This window comes from Agelaius tricolor, unplaced genomic scaffold, assembly GCF_023055355.1.
Source record: "Agelaius tricolor isolate 1412-34295 unplaced genomic scaffold, bAgeTri1.0.p SCAF_28, whole genome shotgun sequence".
NCBI classification, from domain to species: domain Eukaryota; kingdom Metazoa; phylum Chordata; class Aves; order Passeriformes; family Icteridae; genus Agelaius; species Agelaius tricolor.
The window spans coordinates 8,155,406-8,180,131 of record NW_027269288.1 but is presented as its reverse complement, the minus strand read 5'-3'; the positions used below and the strand labels follow the sequence as shown (position 1 = coordinate 8,180,131).

Genomic DNA, 24,726 nt, shown 5'->3' with positions numbered 1-24,726 from the left:
CCTGGCATTTTGCAGACAGCAGTAAGTTGTTAGAACATAAACACAGTGGCTGTACAACTATGCAACAACTGGCACACTGAAAACACCAAGGCATTCAATGTGTGTGCAGGGTGCATGAGCTTGGTGTTAGAATAGTTGGAGTTATTGCTGCAGTGAAATCTTTAGCAGAATGACTGTAGATCTAGTAGGTTTTCATATAAATTTATGTTCTTAAAAAAGTATTTTTTAAGCTGGATGTGAGAATTCAAGAGGTTTAAAAAAGACCATTAAAAAAACCCCATGTGCATGGTTTTGTGGTTACTGAGCACTGTTTCAATAGAGCTGTGTTTTACATGGGTTAGTTTTAATTGAATAACTGAAAACATCTCTCTGCAAACAGACATTGCTGCTATTAGAATGTTGTGTTTCTTAAGCATCTGGTAGCTCAGCATGTGAACAGTAATAACCTTTCCTGGATTTATTGGTTGGACTGTAAAATTTGCACAATAGATTTGTATGGCTCAATTATAGAAATCTTACAGTTTAAAGGAAATTCCAGTTCTGACAGTTGATAGTTTAAAATACATTTTTAAAAGCATTTAAGGAAACCAGTACTCTTATTTTCCAGTTTAAGATCTGGGGTTTATAAATTGGTCTTCATTCAAATCTATCCTGACTGTACACAGACTTTATTTGAGAATTGCAGCAGACCATCCAAGTAATTGCTGGTTTTTAGATTTCATTTACATGAAGTGAATATATCATGTCTCTAGTCTCTTCTGTAAAATGAGGATATTATTTTTAATTAGCTTTGTCAAGCTGTTATGTAGAGAAGACTTTTGTTGAGATAACAAGTCTGAGATTGAGAGTGGTGGGTCTGTTCTCACTTTTGTATTCAATTTCTCTCATCTCAAGGATGGTTTTGGTTTTGTGGGTTTAGTTTTTGTGTTTACAATTCAGTGTTTTCTTTTCCCTACTGAGGCTGTGCTACTCAATGAAATGATGCATTTTACTGAACTGCAGTGAACTGAGTTGAAATGAAATGATCTTGAGTGAGGGAGTGTCAAAGGCAGCAGCAGCTTGGATGTATTGCCCAGGTCTCTTCTCAGCAGAGGGAGGCTCCTGCCTCCTGTGGTTTGGTGGTGTGAACAGGATTTTGACATTTCTGCCTTTCTGAGCAGTGGCATTGAAGGGCTGTGGTGTCCTGAGTGTCAGGTGCCACTCAGAGGCTGTTTGTTTTCTTTGCTGCATTGTGAGACCAGGATTTACTGATTCCCATCAGAGTTATGCACTTTGTGGCTGTCCTTCAGGCACTTATTTAATAAGGCATTTACAGCTCTGAGCTTCCAGGCCTAGACAAGCTGTTACATGGAGAGCTCTCCACAGATCACAGGAATGACCTGAATTATCACAGAAATTACCCAAACCTCTGAGCCCCGTGTGTGGTGCCATGGAGTGTTCAGAGCACTAGCAGAGGAGTGTTCATGAATTGTTTGACTGTGCACAAGTGAAGAACTCTACTGAATGCTTTGTTTCTGCTTTCTGTGTGTTTTAAAGTGTGGGAGGCTCTGGCAGCTCGAGTGTTTCCGATTCCTGCAGCGACCACTTCACCATTGAAAACTGTAAGGAGACAGAGATGCTGAACTACCTCATTGAGTGTTTTGACAGGGTTGGAATAGAGGAGAGAAAAGCACCAAAGGTATGTTTCAGTTGAGTGAGGTTGTGTCAGTGCTATCACAAACACTCCTCTGACTCTTTAGTGGAGAAAGTTGGTGGGAATAATATTCTTGATGGCTTTGTTGTAGAAATAGATTTATTGAATTTATTGGGGCCCTTTGACTCCTGTTAATTCATCAAATTTGAGTGATGCATATATTTTATATCTCTTAAATAAGCACTCTCAGGAATCATCCTTCCCCTTGGATCTACTACATTTTATCCATGTTTATTTCATGTAAAACGTTTTTGTGACACTGGCTCCCTGTCAGTGTTCTGTATTCTACTCCAAGCTTTTGCTTCTGGGGAAAAAACAACCAACCAACACTTTTTATATATAATCTGGAAGGTTTTAACTGGAGTAGTTTTAATCTTAGTGTGCATATTACATTTATACTGCACAAATAAATTCATGCTCTTTCCTGTGTGTTCTGTATTTCATTTCTGATTTGTATTAAAATAAAGTTATTTTTATCAGATGTGTAGCCAGCCAACAGTTAGCCAGTTACTGAGCAACATCAGATCCCAATGCATTTCACACGCTGCTTTGGTGCTACAGGGATCCTTAACTCAACCAAGGTAAATCCAGCTGATGTTAATCATGAGTTACAGTCCCAGGGTCCTTTTCTCCTTCTGAGGGTTGGATAAGAAAACTAAGATCAGTTGTTGCAGCAGGAGAATGATGTGCCAGAGGAATAGTTTGTTGCTTTACAAGGGATGAGTTGGTGGGGAGCAGTTTGAGTGCTTTCTAACTGCAGTTGGGTGAAATCAGCCAGGGTGATGGGAGCAGTTCAAATGGGGATCAGGAACTGAGAAGAAAAGAGACCCTTCTTTCAGAATGCTTGGAAGCAGTTAAAAGTGGTGTTAAAAGTAATGACTGCTTTAAATCAGAAAATACTGAGGTTAGGTTTTTTTTAATCTGGAAAAACCCATGTAAAAAAAATGTTATTCCTTCACCAATTGAGCTTAACAAAGAGGTTTTTTATTAGAAGGGGTAGAAGGAGCAACCAATTTCTACAGAGAAGCTGTTGTTTTCTTCCAGCCTCGTTAACTGAAGTGTGATGTTGGCAGCAGCATCTGTTAGAGAATAACCTTTCCCCAAGTAACTTTAGCAGACAAGATTAGGTACTTCTGAAAGGAATAGGTGGATCCAGACACTGTTGATGTGCTTGCAGACACATCCTTGCATGTGACTGCTCTGACGTTTTTGCAAACACTACTGCAGATAATCAGTAGATTTTATTTTTTTTAATACAAATCAAGGTCATTGCAGCAGCAGTCTCTGCTGGTACCATATATGCTGTGTAGGAATCTCCCATTTGGCTTCATTCAAGAATTGGTGAGAACAACTTACCAGGATGAAGAGGTGTTCAAACAGGTAAGGCATCGGTCAGAAATGGCTCTAGCACATGGTTTTATCATTTGCAGTACCCAAGAGAGTGGATTTCCAGACATCTACTCAGTGTCCTGTAGTCTCTACCCATTACCTCTAGGACTAGTAGCTTGTTAAAGCAATTGGAGTTTGGTTTTGTTCTTTTTTAACTCATTTAGCATTTTGTGAAAAAGGCTGACTTTCAGTATTTGCTGGTTCTAAGTATTAAAAGTGTATTTGCTAATAAGCAGCAACACTAACAGGAATGGGCTACTTGGAATGTGCAGGCATATAGTAGGAGATTGATTTTGGTTTTCATTCTTTTGTGTGAAATTCCTGGAAATGTAGGTGTTAAGACAGCAATCTTCAGTAGTCTTACTCAGACTTATGGTGTTTTCCATCTTGCAATCTTTACCCTTCTTTGCATCTTTAATAATTTGTGTGTAAGGTGCCAAGAGCACTTTACAAATCCTAGTCCAGTAATTCTTCATATTTACAGAGAAAATGACTGAGAAACATGAGAGGGTCTGTTCTGTGTGTCAGAGTAGCTCACTGAGATGAAAAATAATTAAGATACAAAACTAGCAAACTTCTAGCCTGTATAGTGTAAAGCAGATCTGTAGGGCTGTAGTTGTCTCTAATTAGCACTCCCCTAGTATGGTTTGATTTGGCTCTAAAGGGGCCTCTGAAATGGTGTTTGACCCTTCCAGTTTTGCAAAGAATGACATTAGATAATTTTTATGTGTAGTGCAAGTAACTGTTAATAATTTATGTTTCTGTCTGGACTCCTGTTAGAAGAGCTTCATGTAGAGAACAAAAAGCAGATGTGAAAGTGTTAGAGGTCCTGTCCTGGAGAAGAGAAGCATTCCTGGGGTTGAAGCACATGTTTTAATAACATTTTTTTGTCTCTTCACAGGAGCAACACAATATACTTTAAATTCAGTGGGACTCCTGTTGTTGTTGTTGCAAAATTACTGTGGGTTTATTTTGTGAGGGTGTAGTTGTCAGAACAGTGTGATTGGGACTTACTAAATGGGTATAATTACTTCTGATTAATAAGTTCCTGTCAAGTCACTTCCTCTTTCCTAACAACCCTTGACTGCTGCTTATTATCTTTACCCACTTACACATCATGCAAAATTAGAGCTGTATTATTGCCCCATGTGTACAGACAAATAAATTGTTCCCCATTTGGGCAATAGGGACACCTGGACAGAACCCCTGCTCTCATTTGTGTCTAAACACACAGGGAACTTGATTGCAGAGATTATGCAGGGAACTCAATGGAGCAGCTCCCCCTTGCTTAGACTACAGCAAACAAGTTGGGGTTTAGCTTTGAATACTCTCTGAAGCCTTTGGGCTTAACTGATACAAATCAAAACAAAACAAAGTTAGTTTTTGTTTTGTGTAAGTTGCACTATTTGAAGAATGAACAGGCATTTCATGCTTTGTATGGCAGTAGAGTAATCTGATTGTTTCCTGTTCTTGAGTAAAGTGATTTACTTGTGTTTTTACAGATCTTTATTCCCATCTTACAAGGCCTGGCTGTGGCTTCCAAAGAGTGCTCCCTCGATAGTGACAATTTCAAATATCCCCTTATGGTAAGGACTGGCCATTTCTAGAAGCAGTTTCTTTATGTTCACTGATAACAGGCAGATTCTAAGCAAGGTAACACTTCAACATTTTGGGGTTTCTTTTTGGTTAGTGGATTGCTATTAAACTCTGTCAGAAGATTAATGGGGCATGAGAGTGTAAAGAACATGAAAGATTCAGTAGAGTGCAAGGCCAGTAATGTCTTAAGCTTAATGAAGACTGCTTGTATAGTGGACTCTCAAATGTTTGTGTGTATTTGTATAAAATTATCAAACATATGGATGTCATCATGCACAGTACTGTGGAGGGTTATAAAATCCCAATAAACTTCTCTCAATTTAAGTCTGGGGAATAACACCCAATATCCATACCACTCTATGTTTAGACTCAACTTTTATATGTGAGGAAATTCAAATAGGTTGCATTAAACCCCAAATTATTTGAATTGGAATCTATCTACTGAGAAAAATATCTTAATATTCCCTGACTGAAAAGCTGAGGGGTTATTTTAAGTCTTTTTAGAATTCCTACTTTAGTCCTAGGTCTGCTTCCCTCCTACTGTTTTTATTGACAAAACAAACCAGTCTTTTGCAAAGTGTGTTTGGCCACCAAGGAGCAAGTTCAATTCTTGGTAAATTGAGCCTTGTCATCTCAACACCTTTGGATCCTTTTAGGATCTTCAGTGTATGACACCAAAAAAGGCTGTTAAATCTCAGGTTTAATTTGTACTTATGGTAATCAGCTGGACTAGGGTGCTGCAAATCAAACTGACTGAGTAACTCTGTTACTTGGCAAAAACATTAATTTTTCTGGTTTTGTGCTTTCCTGCTTTTTTTGTTTGTTGGCTGGAAAGAAGGACTACTTGAAAATGAGTCTGTGTTTTCCTTATCTCTAGTTGGCACAGTGTGCAACACAAGGATGTAATAGTAGTCACTGACTGTAGTGCAATTGAGGACTGAGAACATGGAAGCCAGGACAAGTGGGACAGCCAGCAGGATCTTTGTGCTTCCAGAAATCTCTGTTGTGTCTGCTTGCTTCTTTCTGTGCTGCAGTTGAAAGTGAGCTGGAGATCTTGGATAGGATTCTTTGTTCCTGGGTTCTGTGTTCATTTGACGTTTTTCCACTCTGATTCAGAAGACAAAGGCCTTGGTGTATGGATTAAACAATTGCTCTATTTATTATTGTTACTGGTTTTAATGGGGCAGGTCAGGAGTCCAGCACAGGCATTGTCATGTTCTGAGCAAACAACAATTTGCACAGCTAATCTTGGAAATAAGTGCAATAATTTGTTATCCTGTGAGACATGTTGGCTCTTTTGAGACAGCTTGGAGCAGATGTAAAAGCTAAAATGGGAGCAGGGTGTGCTTTAGTTCTCTTTGGACATCTTCACTGTGGTTGTGAAGCTTTTCCACTGATCAAGTGAGAAAGCTTCAGCTCTTTCAGCACTCTGTCATAGTAAGCTTGTTTGTTGCAGACAGGTCACTTAAGAATTACTCAAAAAAGTAATTTTTACTGGGATTTCTTTATAGGCACTATGTGAACTCTGTGAAATCAAGTTTGGGAAAACGCACCCCATGTGCAGTTTGGTGAGTGTCTCCAGTTTGATTTTTTTCTAGTTAAAAGAACCATTTCACTTCTTTTGGTGGTGTTGTACAGTCCCTGTTGATAATGCTCTCCAGAACTCTAAGACAGAGCTACTGGAGCCTCTCATGCAAAACAATAGTTTAAATTAAGCTGGTAGAGGGAGTCCTTTACCCTGAGAATTTGTTAAAACTGGGACAAACACTGGGAGTTGCTTGGATTGCTGGAATACTGAGGAGATGGTTCCATTTTGCCATCAGCATGACTGAGTGTTGGAGGTTGGAGGGTGTGTGGCAGACACTGGAAGGTGACAAAGCAGGATGGCTGACATGGCAGCTTTGAAGAACTTGCTGTTTCTCCTATTTTTAGGTTGTCTCTTTGCCCTTGTGGTTGCCTAAATCTTTAAGCCCAGGTGCAGGAAGAGAACTGCAAAGACTTTCCTACCTTGGAGCCTTCTTCAGTCTGTCTGTCTTTGCTGAGGATGATGTAAGTGTCACAGAAGGATGTTGGCATGGTGGGGTTCTTTTGTTGGGAGGGGTTTTTTACTGACCCAGAACATTTCAATATGTTTGCCAATATTCATCTCACTTTCAGAACAAAGTAGTTGAAAAGTACTTCTCAGGGCCTGCCATTACTCTTGAGAACACCCGGGTTGTTAGCCAGTCCTTGCAACATTACCTGGAACTAGCAAGGGTAAGTATTCTTATTCCTTTAAAAAAAAAGCATAATATGTGGGTTTTTTCGGTCTTGACATAAATGAAGAATGTAATCTAAAAAAATTAGCTTCTGTCTTAAACCACAAACCTTTCAGGACATGGCTGAAATGAATTGGGGAAAAATTAGAGTGCTAGGAATATTTCTCTAAGGCTGTATGCCAATTCAGAAAATATCAGCTCAGTTAGTCACGAGTTACAGATCATGTTAAAGGTTGAGTAAGTACATACTGTGTTAGTAGTGTGTTGCACTACTCTTGTATTTCCATCTTTGGTTTAACTAATGTCATGACTAACATATGCATATAAAGGTGGTGATAAGACTGTAACAGAAGTTTTACTGAGTTTTGTATAACATAAAAATACAGACAAACAGCAGGCAGGACTGTGATGCTGAGAGGTGTTTGTTTGCAATTGCAGCAAGAGCTGTTCAAGATCCTGCACAGTGTCCTGCTCAACGGGGACACCCGGGAGGCAGCTCTCAGCTACATGGCAGCTGTGGTCAATGCCAACATGAAAAAGGCCCAAATGCAGGTAAATAAAGGGAAATGCTCTTCTTGTGATTCATCCAGCCACAAATAGCACTAGATGGCTCATGCAGTGGTGGTCTGGAATGGAGGACAAAAGAATTTTGAGTGCCTGCTACCACAGGCAAGAAGCCCTGTCTTCTTTGTTTCAATACATTTTCTATTTCTGAAATGAATCTGTTTTACCTATTCTAACAGTTTATTTCCTCTCTTAGAACTGAGATGTCACTTCATTAACAGGGCTTCTGTAGTACATGTTCAAAGCTTTGTACTTGCCCTGCCCCATTTCTGAGGGCATCGTTCCAATTCACTGTGTTTACCACTCTGCTTTCCCAGCTGCTAAAGTGCTGGGCTTTGTGTGGTGTCTGTAAAAGGAGCAGCACAGACCTGGCATGGCCTGGCTCCAGTGAAACCACAGGGATGGGATTTTGGCATTGCACATCCCCCTGTGCTTCTCAGCTCACGTCCTCAGCCCTTTGCTTTCTCACCCCACAGACCGACGATCGCTTGGTGTCCACAGACGGCTTCATGCTCAACTTCCTCTGGGTACTGCAGCAGCTGAGTACGAAGATAAAGCTGGAAACGGTTGATCCCATGTACATATTCCATCCCAGGTGTCGAATCGAGCTTCCCACAGATGAGACAAGAGTGAAAGCAACGATGGAGGAGGTTGCAGCCTGGATTGCTGAACTTTGTTAGTACTCTTACTGAGATATATGGGGGTACATGAAAGTACTTGATTCCCTTTTCCTAAATCCCTTTTCTTGATGCTGTCTGCTTTTCCTCGTTTTAAAGAAAGTTGAATCCGAGGTCTCACCCTAGACAAGGCAGTTAATTTTTTAATTTGTTCTCTTGTACTGTTTTTGTTTTTCAGACAGGGACCCGTCTCTGTTTTCTGAGCCGAAATTCCCAACGGAATGTTTCTTCCTCACCCTGCACGCGCACCACCTGTCCATCCTGCCCAGCTGCCGCCGCTACATCCGCAGGCTGCGAGCCATCAGGGAGCTCAACAGGTGGGACTGGGCTGGGGCAGGAATGGATAAACTGCAGGAAATTACAGTAACAGGCGAGGTGAAACTGTGCTGAGTGCAGACCCCCTCGGCTTTCTGGTACTCTGCTGCTCTTGGCCCTTGGGCATTCTGGGGTACGTTGAGGGACTGTGGCTTGAATCAGAAATTCAGATAACAGCGAGATGGAGGGTGTTGGTTACATGAGGCAGCTCCAGTTGGTGAGAAGACCATGCTATTTAAAAGATAATTCTCTTCAGAACATTTTAGGATTCATGACACTGCTTACCACTGTTCATTATAACCAATCTGTGGTGTGGTTGGCAGGGTGTGGGCATCAGTGCCTCAGGCTCTCTGGCAGAGCTGGAGGAGTGTGTGTGAGGTTCTGTGTCTGATAATCAGGTCACTGTGCAGGTGACTTGTGATTTCAGAAATAAGACACTGTGAGTTGTGCCTCAGCTGTTTTGAACATCCCAGAAGATATTTAGCTTTTTCCCCTCAACTTCTGAGACAGGAGAATTTGTCATACTCTCAGGACAGGGGGAAAGAAGCCTTCAGCAGTGAACTCTTAATATTGTTCTCAACATGTAATTCAGCATATGGTTTACTGTTTTAAAAATGATAAATACATTATGGTGTTAAAATGAAGATACTCCTGTTTTCCATTTCTCTTGGCATAAACTCAAATACACTTTTACAATTGCTAAACCTTGAAGAATAGTCTGTTAAAATTAGAACAGATTTTGTATCATCAGTATTTTCCATTGTTTATAATTGCACTCACTGCAATTTGGTAAATGTTCCTTGGCAGTAATGCCATGAGTTCGTTACAGGATTTTTGGACTGCATTTGAAATGATTTCATTTTTAAAGCATATGCAGGCCAAGAACCTGGGAAGCAGCAGAGAGCAGAGCAGGAAGAGTCAGTATATGTTAAAGGAAAAAGTATTTTCCTATAAACAGCCTGTGGATTACTTGTAAAAAAGCCATAAGCTGGCTTGAAAAAGGAATTGCTGCTTTTTCCTTATTTAGAATTGTTTCACAGGAGTTGCTGATGCAGCAGTCCCCATCCAACGGTGCAGAGGGAAGAGCTCTTGGCTTTCCTGACAGCAGTAGGAGCTCAGGCTTCAGCCTTTTCCATGAATTGCATAGCTGCTTGCAACACTGGAAACATCTTTAGATCTTGTTAGTAAAGAAATTACACTGGATATTTGTCTGCTGTAGGCAGAGATTGATGTGGAAGAGAATTTGTTTAGAGAAGGGATGAAAAGGAACTGTATTCCTGCAGTTCAGTGTATGAGTTTTGTTCTAATCAGCTGCACTTCCTGAAAAGGATTAAGATATGTGAATACATAGATTTTTTTTAATGCAAATGGTCTATGTAATGTACATTTAAGTTCTCTTTTCTGTGGAGCAGCATAAAGAATGTGTAAGGAAGGGGAGGAATGTCAACCCCCTTGGCCTTCTGGTCCTTACACCAACAGGGAGAATATGGACTCCTCACATACTGACCTCCCCTTCAAGCCTGGGCTTTCTTGGGAGTGGGGCATGAGAAGTGTAGAACAAAACTCAAAAGAAATCATTTGCAATAGTAGAAAGGGGGAAGATACACAGGATATAGACCTGCAACTTTTTTGTTTCTAACAAGACTTTCTGCTGGGCACCTCTTTCTTCCTTAGCTGATTTTGTCTTCCAGTTTCCTTTTTGATACCAGAAGATGAATGAACTCTGTCTCATCAATGGAACCATCTTTTCCTTGTGTTAAGGTTTAATTTTCATGGCTGTTGGAGCTAGTGTATGTGGTGCCTCTGAGTTGTGGCTGTGCAGGTGTTCAGTCTGCACTTACAAAAGCAACTTATTTCTCTTGCTATGATGATAGATAATTTCTTTGAAAATGATTAGCTTTTTTCCCCACTTCTCTGTACTTCCTTGGTTTTTAGCAGATAAGTCAGTGAAATGCCTTGTGCTGGCAGCACATTTCCCCTCTGTCATGATAACCAGTTCCTGCATCTGCTTTTCAGGACTGTTGAAGATTTGAAAAACAACGAAAGTCAGTGGAAGGATTCTCCTCTGGCCACCAGGCATCGAGAGATGCTCAAACGGTGCAAGACACAGCTCAAGGTTTGTAAGTGATTCAGTTCTCAGCCAAACCCTTCTGTGGCCTCTGTGTGTTGACTTTGTGTCCCAGTGTTTATGTACAACTTCTCTCTTATGCTGCTTGAGAATGGTGGGTTTGAACCTCTGACCCCTGGGAGTGCTGCCCTGGATGGTGGCCATGACAGAATGTAACATCAGTGGTGAATTTGAGATTCAAAGGAACACCAATAAGAAAATTCTGTGTATTTTAATTGGAAAGAGACCAAGCAAAGGGACTGGGCTTTGTTCAGGAGTAGCTGTGTGTGCACAGTCCGTGCACAAGTAGGGACTCTCAAGTCACTGATCTCCCACAGAATTCCTGCAAAGATGAGTAAGCTGGGTTGCTCTGTTTTTTGTAGGCCTGTTCTTCTTAGATCTTCCCCAAAGAAATTGGCACAAATTTTTTGAGCTGTAGCACCAAAATGCTTTAATCACACATTTTCCCACTTTGATACATTTGTTACTTCTTTCATTGTTCTGATAAAGCTTGTGAAAGGCACATCTGTCCCTGCAACTCTAAATTGTATTTTACTTGCTGTGTTGGGGCCCTATTTTCTTGAAATAAGAGTGTATTGTAAGAAGAGACCACTGTATAATTGTCGTGATTTACAGATATATTGATTATCTTGAAGAGGCTTCACATTCCTTTATGCTGTCTGGCCCTGGATTAACTTTTGTGTGCATGTTCTGCAGAAACTGGTGAGGTGTAAGGCTTGTGCAGATGCTGGTTTGCTGGATGAAAACTTCCTCAGGAGGTGCCTGAATTTCTATGGCATGGTGATCCAGCTGATGCTTCGCATTCTTGACCCTGCCTATCCCAAGTGAGTGTCAGGTTTATCTGTGCAAGTTGGACCAAAGATATTTCAGACCCTGTTGGATTGCTCACTGAATGTAGCAGTTCTAGCATTAGTTTTACTTACAATGTCTGCATTGTTATGCATCGGTGACATGCATCCTTGCATGGAATATTTCTGTTATTCAGAGTTTAATGTTCACTTGGGTTTGGGGGCCCCCTCAGGTGTGTTTGGTACCCTTCAAGTACTGACATGGAGCTCTGAAAAGTCAGGCTCTGATTCTTCTAAAGGGCTCCCCTGGAAGGATTCCATAAGTGAGCACATGACACTTTCTGCTTAACCCTGCTGGTTTACTGTCCTGTTTGTTGTCTCTTCTGTTTTACAGCATAAAATTGCCTTTAACTCCTGAGGTTCCGAAAGTATTTGCATCATTGCCAGAGTTTTACGTGGAAGATGTTGCTGAATTTTTATTTTTTATTGTACAGTAAGTAAAGTTATCTTTGAAGGAAACTTGTACTACCACTTGTCCTTTTAGCAGGGGGCAAAAGCAGTTTTCCAACTATCTGCAGGTAATGTTCTGGTTGTTAACAGCAGCCATAAGGTTATGGCATGGCAGCATTGCTGCAGCTATAATGCATAGATGGCTCCACAGTCCCTTCTAAACTAGATTTGTCTTGGATAGAAAGGTGAAGATTTTTTTAGTTCTCTCCTCAGGAATTTTCTTTATGGTTTTTGGTGAGACCTTTTGAACTTTTGATATGTTAAATCATAACTAGAATAATATTTTTTAAAGCCATATCTTAGAACATCAGAGTTGGGGTTTTTAATTTAGTTTTCCTGTTCCCAGATATGCTCCTCAGGTGCTGTATGAGCCCTGTACTCAGGACATAGTGATGTTCCTCGTTGTGATGCTGTGCAACCAGAACTACATCCGAAATCCTTATTTAGTAGCCAAGCTGGTGGAAGTGATGTTCATGACAAATCCAGCTGTTCAGCCCCGCACACAGAAGTTCTTTGAAATGATTGAGAATCACCCTCTCTCCACTAAATTGTTAGTCCCCTCCTTGATGAAGTTTTACACAGGTAAGTGCTTTGTCTGTAGCTTGCTGAGTGCACAATAGTGTTCTAAGCCCAAAGGCTCTGTCAGCTGTTGTAACTGTTTGAAAAAACCCAAACAAACCAAAACAAAAAACCCCCCAAACCCCCAATAGATCTTGAGTCGTGTGAAGATGAGGCTGTATGCTCAGGAATTGGGGGAAGTAGCACTAGATGGAACCCTGAGAATTCCAGTCCTGTCACAAGCTTGTTGTGCACTGACAAGTCCAGCAGTGTGAATTGATGTGACAATTGCTATTCTGGTCTTTAGATTCCAAAATTATAAAGCTTTTTCTTTGCTTTGCTTCTAAAGGAATATTGGGATTTTAAAACTCCTCGTTGTAGTTTTGCTAGTCCTGTAGATTTGGATGTTTCAGAAGAGTTTTTGCACCCATAACAAAACCAAGTATTTTTGTAGGGTACCCAGAGTTTTCTTAGTGAGATTTTAGACTGTGAGATGAAGAGCAGATTGATAGAGCAGAATGTTTTGGTTTCTGGGGGTTTTTCTTCGAAATGAGGTTGGGTCTAGATTAGAAAATGGATGGTGCTGCTTCTTCTAATGGGAATTAAGATGGAGACTTCTGACAGGAATTGAATTCACCCCTTAATGTTTCCCTGGGTGCTTGAAGCTCATCACATTGGAGGCAGTAGGGAGAGGTGTGTTGCCAGTGAATCCTGGTGGGAAAGTTTTGGGGCCTGTTCTGTTTTCCAGATGTGGAACATACCGGAGCCACTAGCGAGTTCTATGACAAGTTTACAATCCGCTACCACATCAGCACCATTTTCAAAAGCCTCTGGCAGAATATAGCTCACCATGGTACATTTATGGAAGAGTTCAAGTGAGTAAGAGGTGGTGTGAGGCAGCTTCCTGCAGTGCAGGCTGCTCAGGCAGGGGCCTGAGGAGTTGCTGCCATTGGGTGATGCTGCTTTCCGTGGTATTTTACACAATCAGCTTGGCTTGGGGAACGGGATCCTTGTTGGAAATGTACAGTGCAGGAGTTTTGCTGGGCTTGCAGTCTGCTCTGCACACCCCCCTGCTCTGCTGTGATATCTGTGTTTCCACGTTTTCAGCTCTGGGAAGCAGTTTGTTCGCTACATCAACATGCTGATAAATGACACAACTTTCTTGCTGGATGAGAGTCTGGAGTCTCTAAAACGTATCCATGAAGTGCAAGAGGAGATGAAGAATAAAGAGCAATGGGACCTGCTGCCCAGGGTGAACAGAGCTGTTTTTCAAAGTGCCCTTTACTTATTTTTAATTCTTCAATACAAGACCATTAAAAAACTTTTTTCTAAGGGGCAGCACCAAAGCGGTGCTTGTGAGGAGCAGTTCTCAAAGCTTTTCCTTGCTGCCAGTATGGCCATGCTCACTCTGGATGACATTCTGCAAAAATACCATCACTCTGCCTAGTTATGTTGTGGCTGGCAAAGAGAGTGATGTGAAGTAGAAATAGTAGAAGTTTCAAATTACTGTGCACTTAATTCTAAGTGGAGAAACTGAGACTTTAACCTTCCTGAAGGAGGTTTGGGAAGATGCTCGCCAGTTGAATTGACTTCAAGGAATAGAAGCTTTTACTCTGTTAATGCATTGGTCCTTGGTAGATTTGATGCAGACAGTTATAGTCCTGTACCTCAGAGCTTGGCCTGATTAAACAGTGATTGTGTGTTTTGACCCACCAATGTCAGGTATTTCTATTTTAAGGTTATTGATTTAAAAAAAGAAAAAGTACAAAAGGAAAAGCTATAAAAATCTTGTTTCTTAAACATATTCTGGTTTGCTCTTCGGAAGCCTTTCTTCCTGTTTGTGCTTACCAGCAAGGTAAAGCCATTACTGTAGTTACAAAATGAGCTGGTACATCATCTACAGATTGTTCCACTGGGGAGTATTTATTATTTATAATGGTGCATAAATTAGAGGGAATTAGAGAGAGCTTCATTTGACTCTCAGATCCCAAGCTGGTTTTGAAGTATTGGCATTTGGATGGAAGGGAAGCATAACCCAGTTCTGCAGCTGTGAGGAGCAGTTAGAGGATGTAAACAAACTCAATAACCAGAGGGGCTTGTTATGCTGTTTGCATTCATTCTTTAGTGTTGCAGAATTCTGGAAAACTGATGCAGACATTAGTACTAGGTAATAAAAGTGAGCAGCTGTACCTTAGACTGAAAGATGCCCCACATCTGTATTGGAATTACTGTCTTCCTTTCGTGTAGATGCCCTTGGCAGTGTGGCTGTCAGGTTTTGCTGGGTTAGGAGATGCCATGGCCGTGTTTGTTTTGCAGGATCAGCAGCAGGCCCGGCAGTCGCAGCTGGCTCAGGATGAGCGCGTGTCCCGTTCATATCTTGCCCTGGCAACAGAAACTGTTGATATGTTCCATATCCTTACCAAGCAGGTCCAAAAGCCTTTTCTCAGACCTGTAAGTCCTGCTCAGATTTAAGTTGGTTCCCTGCTTCTCTAACATCTCTGGATAATAACCTGGGAATGTTTGGTAGCACTTAGGCTCTATTCTCCTCCCCTTTCTTCAGCTCATTAAAATCTAATTGCTGTTGATGTTATTTGATGTTGAGAGCATTACCTGAGTCACTGAGATGGTGTGATCCTTCCAGACAGAAACTGTTTGCATGACATTTTTTAATGGCAAACATGCATAAAGAACAGGCACTTCCTGCAAGCCTACCAAATGAAAATTTTATTAGTTAATAATTCCTGATCTTGCTGTGTGCAGCTCTAGTGATAACCTTCTCTGTCACTGCTTTCACACTGTGATCTGTGTTTTACTTCACGTTCACAGGAACTTGGACCACGACTGGCTGCTATGTTGAACTTTAACTTACAGCAACTGTGTGGCCCCAAGTGCCGTGACCTGAAAGTTGAAAACCCAGAGAAATACGGGTTTGAACCAAAGAAGCTGTTGGACCAACTGACTGACATTTATCTGCAGCTGGATTGTGCTCGCTTTGCTAAGGCAATTGCTGATGATCAGGTGAGCTCCAGAAGGGTGAAGGAGAAGGGCAAAAGCTCTGTGGACAAACAGGACTTTGCAGAACATTCTAGAAGTGTTTCATCTTGCTTGTGTGCTGCCAGACAGTTTGTCTTACATCCCTGCAGTTTGTTTTCTTTCAGCAGATCATCTCTGTTCATGTTCTGTCTGCTCTTTGTAGATGGGTGTTCCCAGTGCTTTGCAAACCTGTAAACATATATAAATATCCATGGCATAGGAAATTTCCTGAGTGTGATGTGCTTATTGCCAACAGCCTCATTGTAAATTAGCAGAAATATTTTGTCCCTTTGCAAGTGGGAGAACTGAGGCAGAGTTTTGTCTCCCTCTCCTTTCCTCATCGAAACAGGCAGAGCTGGGACCAGGTGCCTCCCTCAACAAATGAAAGTTCATTCACTAGTTAACAGTTTCCAAATTGTATTCCCTCTGAAATCACTTTATTAAATGGCCCTGTAATAAACTGACAAAGCACAGCATGTATGGGACAATTAACAGCACCTTTGAACTCATGGTAATACTGGGAGCAAGATAAGCTATTGCAGCTCTGTGTCCTTGTAAAGTTGTCAAACTACTGAGTCACATCTGTCCATGCCCGTGTCTTATAATGCAAACTTTTCAAAGTATAGAGGGCAAGAAATGTTCCTGAGACAGCAGCTACTCGAGGTTCTAGAGGAAGCTGGCTAACAGCATGTGAAACTGTTTGCATGCCTGGTGAAGCAGCAGTTTTGGGGTAGCTCAAGATTGTTTTTCTGTAGTTAAATTTAAGTTCTGATAATTCCAGATAATACCAATAACACATCTGAAACAGACCTTATGTGTTTGCATGTGTATAATGAATATTTTTATGCTGTTCAGTATATATATATGTTCAGTATATATATCATATATATATGATGTTTTCCATCATGCATTCATGCCAGCCACAGCAAATGCACAGACTGACTTAGGGATTCAAAAGAAAGAAGCCTGCGGGTGTGAGAACTGGAAAAAAGCTTCATTAACAAAGTGGCCCTTCATCAAAAGGGAGTGGGGGGAGTGACCAGTCTCTTGGAAACTGTCAGTGACAGGAAAGAAACACCAAGGAAATGTGTGGTTGGTTAATGGCTGCTGGTATTGGGAGAGAAAACAAAACAAACAAAAAGTTGCTTGATCATGGTGGGATCTCTCTAAAGCATTTTGAGAAATGTCCCATTTGCAAATCCCAGCACGCAGGAGAGGGAATCTGCAAACGTTTCTGGAGCCCTGGGCACGTTGCCACCGCTCTGCTCCCTGTGAGTTTGGGTGGGCACTGTGTGTGCTGCCTGCTGAGTGGCACTGCCTGCTGCAGGGGTTGAACGCTTGAAAAATCCCAAGGGAAATAGAAATCTGTGAGACTTAGTGTGTTTTGTTTTGTCATATAATTCAACCTTGCACTGGAAAGTACATAACACTTTGTATTAAAGGGATTATGTCAAAACATGACATTGTGAACTTGAAAGAAAATGGTGTCTCTGTAGAACACAGGCAGCTACAAAAGTCCTTCTCTAACTTTCTTTTTCACGTGAAAGTAATGCTTGCTTCAGTTGCATTTGGTCTCTCTGGATAGTCCTGCTGCACTGGGTGGCAAATTTCCAGCATTCACTCTCTCTGAGCTGTCTTACTATTTTTGCAACATCGTGGGGTCGGTTTTTCGTTAGTTCTTGTTTGGATTAGGAGAAAGAATCACTCCTTTCCCTGTTCTGCCTTGCATATTATCAGAGAAGGTAAGAAGTTCATTTTATGCTGTATTTTCAGCCAAGACTTGTGAGAACAAGAATACAGACAGGAGAATGGCAAGACAGATGTTTTTGTCTCAAAACAGTTCTAATAGTTATAGTCAGCCTCTCTGAGCATCTTCCTCATTTTCTTTAGGTGATGTTGCCCTTTTTTTTTTGGTCCTTAATAGTTCTACAGTGGTGATGACTGGTAAAAAAAACTGTAAGTCTACCCCAATGTTGACATTTTGGTGCTAGATGAATGCTACCTACATCCTATTTGCTTTGATGTAAGGTTGAGGTTTCATTGATCCTTTCTTCTGCCATTTTAAAAATGCATTAAACATCTTTACTATTTTTATGGCATGTAAAGACACTACGACTCAGCAAAGTTGTCTTTTTATGCTTTGCCTGTAGAGGTCCTACAGTAAAGAGCTCTTTGAGGAGGTTATCTCCAAGATGAGGAAGGCTGGCATCAAGTCTACCATAGCAATAGAGAAATTCAAACTGCTGGCAGAGAAAGTGGAGGAAATTGTTGCCAAGAATGCCCGTGCAGAGATTGATTACAGCGATGCTCCGGATGAATTCAGAGGCAAGTGGAGTCTTCTAAACTCTGCCTGTCTAGGACAGAGGGATTTTGTTTGTTGCATTGATTCCATATGTTAATAGAAACTATATATTGTTTATGAAGCCTTGCATCTTGCTGTATTTCAATGATGTAGTTAAGTAAATACAGAGCTAAGAGTTTGCTTAGATTTCCCTGGGATTGTCCTGTCCAGTCCTTGCCATGCTTTGCTAACATGTGCTTGAAAAGAGCACTCCCCCAGCTGAAAATAGGGTGACAGTAGGGAAAGCTTAGGTCAGAAAGGGGAGAGTGCTGTGAAGATTTATGTCCATTTAACCATTTTCTGTAACTTCAGCAGTGTCCTGGGGACCCTGAGCACTGGTTTTGCACTGTGGGTTGAGGGGCAGATAACGTTTGTAGCTGTTTGCTCCCTTTGATGAGGAGACCCTTGTGCCCTCAGATCCCCTGATGGACACTCTGATGACCGACCCCGTGAGGCTGCCCTCAGGAACGATCATGGACAGGTCAATCATCCTGAGGCACCTGCTCAACTCCTCCACTGACCCCTTCAACCGTCAGACGCTGACGGAGAATATGCTGGAACCAGGTACTGTGGGACAGCTGGGCCTGCATGGGGCTGGGGGCAGCCACCCGTGGGCAGCTCTGGACTTGCATAGCACACTGCTGAGGCCTCCCCAGAGGTAACAGTTCTTTCATCTCAACTTGCACAGAAAAGTTCATTCCCTCTGCTCTCCCTTTTTCTGGAGGGAAATAATCCTCACACTCTTGCTTTCTTAACTACTGGACTGAAAAACATTACGGTGTATAAATGGGGAATGGCTGTTGGCCATGAGGGACTTTCTTACAGTACTATTACCAAGTAATTTAATCATTCTTTTTTCTCTTTTTTTTTTTACCTTACTAGTGCCAGAACTTAAAGAGCAAATCCAAGCCTGGATGAGAGACAAGCAGAATGACCATTGAAATTCCCTTGCAGTGCAGGCCACCACCAATGGGCAGAGCAGGGTGTGGGCTGTTCTGGCAGGAGTGGAGCAGCCACACCTGGGAGCTGTTGATGGATTGGCACGGCCCCGGCACTGACTTCAGTAATGACCACAGGAGCATGTGGATGAGGAGAAAAGCAGCTTCATTCTTGTACATATATTTAAATGATAACGATGGTCAATAACATGGAGGACAAGCTAGGAAGTTACTTATGTTACAAAACTGTCCTCCAATATGTCACATTTTGGAGTTTTTACAGCTGAATTATTTTAGCAAAGACGAATGGATCAGGGCAGCATCCCTTCAACCTTGTTTTTTACCACCAGATATCCGTTAATTTGATTGTGGTTAGAACCTTGGACATTTTGCTGCTAAAGTAACTTTTTTCTCTTTCCCTTCCTTTCTTTCTGTTCCACCCATCAACCTGCACTGCTGTCTTTTTCTTCTGTAATGCAAAAAAATACAAACCCTGTGAAAATCAAAATCATTCCCCTGCCCTTAAAAGAACATATTTTGTGCGATAACTGTGCCTGCAACAAAGTGTTCATCTTGGGATCGTATTTTTATATTACACATATTTGCCTATTTGATTTTTAATTGGTGTTAGACACAAGGATAATTTCAAAAAAGCGAAGACTTCACACATGGATTTTAATTTCCTTTCCTTGAGATGTCCCTTTCCTTTATGTTGATCAAGATGCTCTGGTACTTGTGAAAAGCCTTGAGATAGAAATATGTTAAAACAGCTGCCATGAATGAGATGCTTGGGAATACCAGGATTTCAGTGACTTTAAAAAAATAAAATACATTCTTTCAATGCTGCAGATCAGTGCTAACTGACAGTTCTGAGCCATTGGAGCTTGTCCACAGAGAGCAGATACTTTTACCTTTGGAGGCTGCAGTTTGGGGCAGGGGTCATTTTTTATGTTGCTACCAATTTGTATCCATGGCTTGGCCTTACCAAAGCAGAAAGGGTGCAGGAAATGTAGAATTACGTTTTTAAAAAAAAAAAAAAATTCACAAACATTTTTATATTACTGCCCCCTGCATATGATACTTGAATTTCCTTTTTAAAAAGGATTTGAAACCACAGTGTTTTAAAATTAAGTTGGAAAAAAAGAGGTTCTTTTTCTTTTATTTGTTTTTCGCCATGTCTTCTGTTCAATTCCTGACTCTCTTGAACTACAATAAATGATACACACTCGCACAGAATGTTTCCTTGGTCCTTCTTGTAAGTGTCAGTGAAAATATAAAAATTCCAAATGATTGGGTGTCTTTGTTCAGGTTTGCTGATAGTCATTTAGGATCTGTAGGTAACTTAGTAAATTATGTGGGAAATTTCTGTACACACAGATCTCAGTAATCCTTTAAACTCAGGAATGTTCCCAAGCAGGTGCCACTGAGCACCCATTCATAGCTCCATGACAGCTGCTGACAGCTCCAGGGGGAATTGGGGTGAGTTTGTACAGAATCCAGCATTGACCTTTTAGGTGTGCAAGTAACTCTGTGTTACAAAAGTGAAGGTACAGCTGTGGCTGTATTTTTTGTTTGTGGGTTTTTAGTGGTGCTTCCTCTTAGAGCATGAACTCGAATTTCTTCTCTGCAAGGATGGGAGAAGGTTCCAAAGCTTCTGTGTCAACTGCTGCAACAGAGAAGCTTGTTTGTTGGTTTTATAGTTACAACCTTCACAAATTCAAATCCCCCTCCTCTTTCCTCTTCAGTAAATCACAGATCAAGGCCTGCTCTGCTTTCACCCCCTGGCAGCCAGACCCAGCACAGATTCTGATGTGTTACAGCTTGTGCTGAGCTGTGTGTTTGCTTCTTTAGTGAAGGGGCAATTTCCTTCTAGATAAAGAAAACTCTTACATGTTCAACTGTCCCCTTATTATTGAGGAATTTTGCATGAATCTCTAGGACCAGCCCAGAGTTTATACTTCTTTTTGATGAAGGACAACTGTTCAGTAGTGAATATGTGTTTTTACTGGAGGATGATTAAACTATGGCTTCACATTATGGGTTCTTTTCTGCAATAGTACCATATATTGCCTTTATTGATGGATGATAAAATGAAAATTTTATAGTTTTGGGTTTTGCCAGGAGGAAATAGAAATATTTACGTTTGTTGTGGGATGTTTTAATCAACACAATGCCCTTCAGAATCTGAATTTATATTTATTCTGCCATTGTGTCAGACTCTGACCCGAGGAATATAAATAGCAAAGTGCATTACTGAAATGTTTTGTCTAATTATGGCATACATCTATCATTTGAAAACATGTCAATGCAGATATTGCACAAGACACAAAGGCTTGACATAAGTGGCCAAAACAATTTTATCTGGGCAACGAGTATCAAGTGTTTCAGAGGTGTGAGCTCAGACAAGTGTTCTCCCAAATTCTGCATTTGTGAGCAGAATAATGAAATGTATTTTAATACAAGCTGCTGCAGTGCCATTCTATTGTGTCTGGCCACAAAAGTGAATCAAACCCTTGTTTTTCAGTGGGTAGTGGACATTTGAGTGACTGAAAAGCAAAGCTGAAACTGAATTAAAAATCAGTTTCCCACAAAAGCATATGGGTTGTGTGACAATTCTTAGTTTAGTTAATTAAATGCTACCTGCAGGTTTTAGGTGATTTCTTTTCCCCTCACTAATGTCATTTACCTTTTTCAATCCAACTAACCTCACTGCAATAGAGTTCATAAACTGTCAGGGGAGGGATTTATATTTGACACGTCCATGTGTGTGCAGAATGTAAATGTCTCTGAGCTGGGAATGGTTTACCCCATCAACAGCAAACTCATACTGCCGTTATAAAGTGGCCTTTCCTTGGAACTTATCGTGAATCACTGCTCACTCCTTGTCCTCCAGCTCTACACCCGAGACTAGAGAAGTTCCTGGGGCAAGCGCTGCTGCTGTAGCAATTCAGGACAATTGATTCTATTGTATCACAATTTATACTTATGTAATGGCCCAGTTGACATCTGGCAGCTCTCGCCTACTGGCAGTGAGGACAGCTGAGCTGGTAATGCTAGGATGGCAGTGAGGAGCACTGCAGCACAGTGAGCACAGTGAGCACAGTGTCACCGTGTGCCCCTGTGCCCCTGTGCCCTGTCTTCAGACCAGGATGGCAGTGAGGAGCACTGCAGCACAGTGAGCACAGTGTCACCGTGTGCCCCTGTGCCCTGCCTTCAGACCAGGATGGCAGCCAGGAGCACTGCAGCACAGTGAGCACAGTGTCACCGTGTGCCCTGCCTTCAGACCAGGATGGCAGCAGTCAGGAGCACTACAGCAGTGTCACCCTGTGCCCCAGTGTCACCCTGTGTCCCTGTGCCCTGCCTTCAATGCAGGCCTCCCTGCTTCAGGGCCGAGCCTCAGTCACTGGAGTAATTTCCACTGCACCAATAAATGCAAGAAATGGCTGCATTCATTGCCCTGTTTTCCATCTTGGCGTGCTCTGGCTGTTTGTAGCCGATTGTTTCAGGGCTCTGTGACCAAGGGAAGCGTTCAGGCTCTGGGTGAGCACTCCCCAAACTTGGGCATTGGGCTGGGGCAGGAGCTGCTGTTCCCAGGGACACTGCACAAACTGTGCTCAAGTCAAATTAATCACGGTGTCTATTGCCGTGGGGGTTACAGCACGCACGCAGTGTCTGGGCAGTTTGCAGGAGAATTTGAAACTGGTTTGAGGTTTTTTTTGAGGTGTTCTTGCCCTTTCCATTTTCAGAGAACGGCTGACCTAATTCTCCATAGATCTAGGTAGGAGTTAGCACAGTTACCCCACCCTAAAACCACCATTAAATTATCTGTCCCATCAATAGGAAGTATTCCAAGTTCAGATAATGGTATTTTCTAGGACACAGGAAAGCCTTATTTTTGATTTGTTGTTTCTGTGGCAATATTTCCCTAAGCCTCCTGTTCAGCCATTTATTGTTGGGCTCCTGCATCTATTGCCATAACTGCAGATGAGACTGGCGAGGGGATACAGTCACTTTTCACCAAAGTGAAAAAATAACTCCTTCTGCCAAAGATCTGATGCTTAAGGGGAACAGAAGGGACAGAGCTGAGGTTAACATAGCTAATAGCCAGGAGGCTGTGAACAGAAATAAACCTTGTTCTGAAACTAGAAATCTCAGGTCCTGAATGTTCTCCTGAACGTCTTAAATCCAATTTGTATATGATGGTGTATGAAACATATGTAATTAAGGCATTTCATGTAAAGTGATTTCCTTTAAGGTGCTTATAAGCTTAAACATGAGCCAGTTTCTAACAGCAGGAATTCCCAAATTACTAATGATAAGGAGGAACTTAAAGCTGAACTATTGCCACAAAAATAAAATTTTCCTATGAGAATATGCATGAAATTATTAAAAGCATGAGAGTTAATACAGCATCATTGACTAAATTTAATCATTTGCCTAAAAATACATTATGAGGTCTAAAAATATGACTCCGGCTGCTCAAGAAACGTTTTGAAGGGAGGATTACTAATCCCTCCCCTCTGAGCATCGCCCTTAGGCCCAGTTTAGGATGCAAATCCCACTGAATCACAGGGAGTCGGGAGCTGGGGAATTCGCTACCTCAGACACCGCGTTCCCACAGCGAGATTTTATCCCGTTTTCCCGCACACCCGCGGTGTCCCAGCCGGTTTTATCCCGTTTTCCCGCACACCCGCGGTGTCCCAGCCGGTTTTATCTCGCTTGCCCACACAGCCCGCAGACCCCGCGCTCGGGGCCCACCGCCCCTCACGGCCCGGGCCGCGCACGGACACAGCGCGGCGGGCGGTGCTGCGGCCCCGTTCCCGATAGGCTCCGAGGGCGCAGACGTGATTTGCATCGCGGGTTCTGATTGGCTGGAACTGGTGAGGGGCCGCCTCCCCGCGCCCCCTCTGCGCGGCGGAGGGCTCGGTTCGGAGGGCGGTGCCGCTGCGGCCGGGGCACCGCCAGGCGGCGCTGGCGGCTGTGATTGACAGGGCGGGGGCGGGCGCTCGCGGGCTCCGAGGCGCGCCATTGGCGGGCCGTGCCGAGAGGACGGGGCGGCGCGCGGCGATTGGCGGAGCGGGGCGCTCCCCCCGCGCTCTGGGCGCTCCCCCCGCGCTCCGGCAGTGCGGGAGCGGCGCTGGGGCGAGCGCGGCGCCCGTTCCTCCCGGCCGGCCTCGCTCTCCTCCCTCCCCTTCTCTCCTCCCTCCGTTCCCTCCCTCGCCCTTCCCGCTCCGTTCCCGGCAGCGGGGAGGTCTCCAGGCCTCGGTGGAGGCGGCGATGGGGATGGCCGGGTTTTTGTCGCTGCGCTGCCCCGCCGGCTGCTGACGCCGCACCGCCCGCGTCCCGCGGACACCCCGCGCCAGGTGAGGGGGCCGCGCTGAGGGGACGGCGCTGAGAGGGCGCTGAGGGAGCTCCGCGCTGGCGGGGCCGGAGCGGGGCGGGGGCGGGGGGCTGATGCCGTAATGCGGAGGGGGAGGCGGCGATGCTGCCGTGCTCATCTGAGGGGCCCCGCGGAGGGCTGAGGCCGGGAGCGGGGGGGGATGGATGGACGGAGGGACGGACGGATGGATGGATGGATGGATGCATAGCACTGGATACCTTGGAGCTGTCAGGGCAGCGGCGCAAGGGCGTGGGGCCCCGCTCGGCCTTTCCATCTGCCCGATGCCATCTCCTCGTCCCCCGGGACGCTTCCCTCCCTCCCTGCCCTTCCCTTTCTTCCTTCCCTTCCTCTCCATCCTTCCTTTTTCCTCGGGCGGCCGCTCCCCGGCTTTCCCATCGGCTGGATGCCGCCCGCCGTGCCGCGCTCCGCCGCCCTGCTCCCCTTTGCGGCTCGGATGGGGCGGAGGCGGCAGCGCCGGTCCGGGAGGCGGTGCGGGGTGCGGCAGCGGCGCCCGGCCCGGCCCGGCCCGGCCCGGCTCGGCGCGGCCCGGGCAGCCAT

General features: G+C 43.3%; 2 protein-coding genes across 13 annotated transcripts in view; both read left to right on the top strand.

Annotated features, from left to right (window-relative positions):
- UBE4B (ubiquitination factor E4B) overlaps positions 1-20,024 on the top strand; it is a 33,463-nt gene extending 13,439 nt beyond the window's left edge. For all 3 annotated transcript variants that reach the window (XM_071449351.1, XM_071449349.1, XM_071449350.1), the window contains 21 exons: positions 1,537-1,678; positions 2,174-2,274; positions 2,959-3,073; positions 4,585-4,668; positions 6,190-6,246; positions 6,611-6,727; positions 6,836-6,934; positions 7,375-7,488; positions 7,977-8,175; positions 8,356-8,494; positions 10,509-10,608; positions 11,317-11,444; positions 11,803-11,901; positions 12,265-12,500; positions 13,225-13,351; positions 13,584-13,728; positions 14,793-14,927; positions 15,303-15,494; positions 17,660-17,834; positions 18,268-18,414; positions 18,733-20,024. In XM_071449351.1, the coding sequence (XP_071305452.1) occupies positions 1,537-1,678; positions 2,174-2,274; positions 2,959-3,073; positions 4,585-4,668; positions 6,190-6,246; positions 6,611-6,727; positions 6,836-6,934; positions 7,375-7,488; positions 7,977-8,175; positions 8,356-8,494; positions 10,509-10,608; positions 11,317-11,444; positions 11,803-11,901; positions 12,265-12,500; positions 13,225-13,351; positions 13,584-13,728; positions 14,793-14,927; positions 15,303-15,494; positions 17,660-17,834; positions 18,268-18,414; positions 18,733-18,791 (2,710 nt within the window). In that variant the 3' untranslated portion in view covers positions 18,792-20,024. The remainder of the gene's footprint in view (positions 1-1,536; positions 1,679-2,173; positions 2,275-2,958; positions 3,074-4,584; positions 4,669-6,189; positions 6,247-6,610; positions 6,728-6,835; positions 6,935-7,374; positions 7,489-7,976; positions 8,176-8,355; positions 8,495-10,508; positions 10,609-11,316; positions 11,445-11,802; positions 11,902-12,264; positions 12,501-13,224; positions 13,352-13,583; positions 13,729-14,792; positions 14,928-15,302; positions 15,495-17,659; positions 17,835-18,267; positions 18,415-18,732) is intronic.
- A 3,986-nt stretch (positions 20,025-24,010) lies between these two features.
- Positions 24,011-24,726, top strand: part of KIF1B (kinesin family member 1B) — a 78,053-nt gene continuing 77,337 nt past the window's right edge. For all 10 annotated transcript variants that reach the window (XM_071448891.1, XM_071448888.1, XM_071448884.1 and 7 more), the window contains exon 1: positions 24,011-24,151. The gene's annotated coding sequence lies outside the window, so the exon portion shown is untranslated. The remainder of the gene's footprint in view (positions 24,152-24,726) is intronic.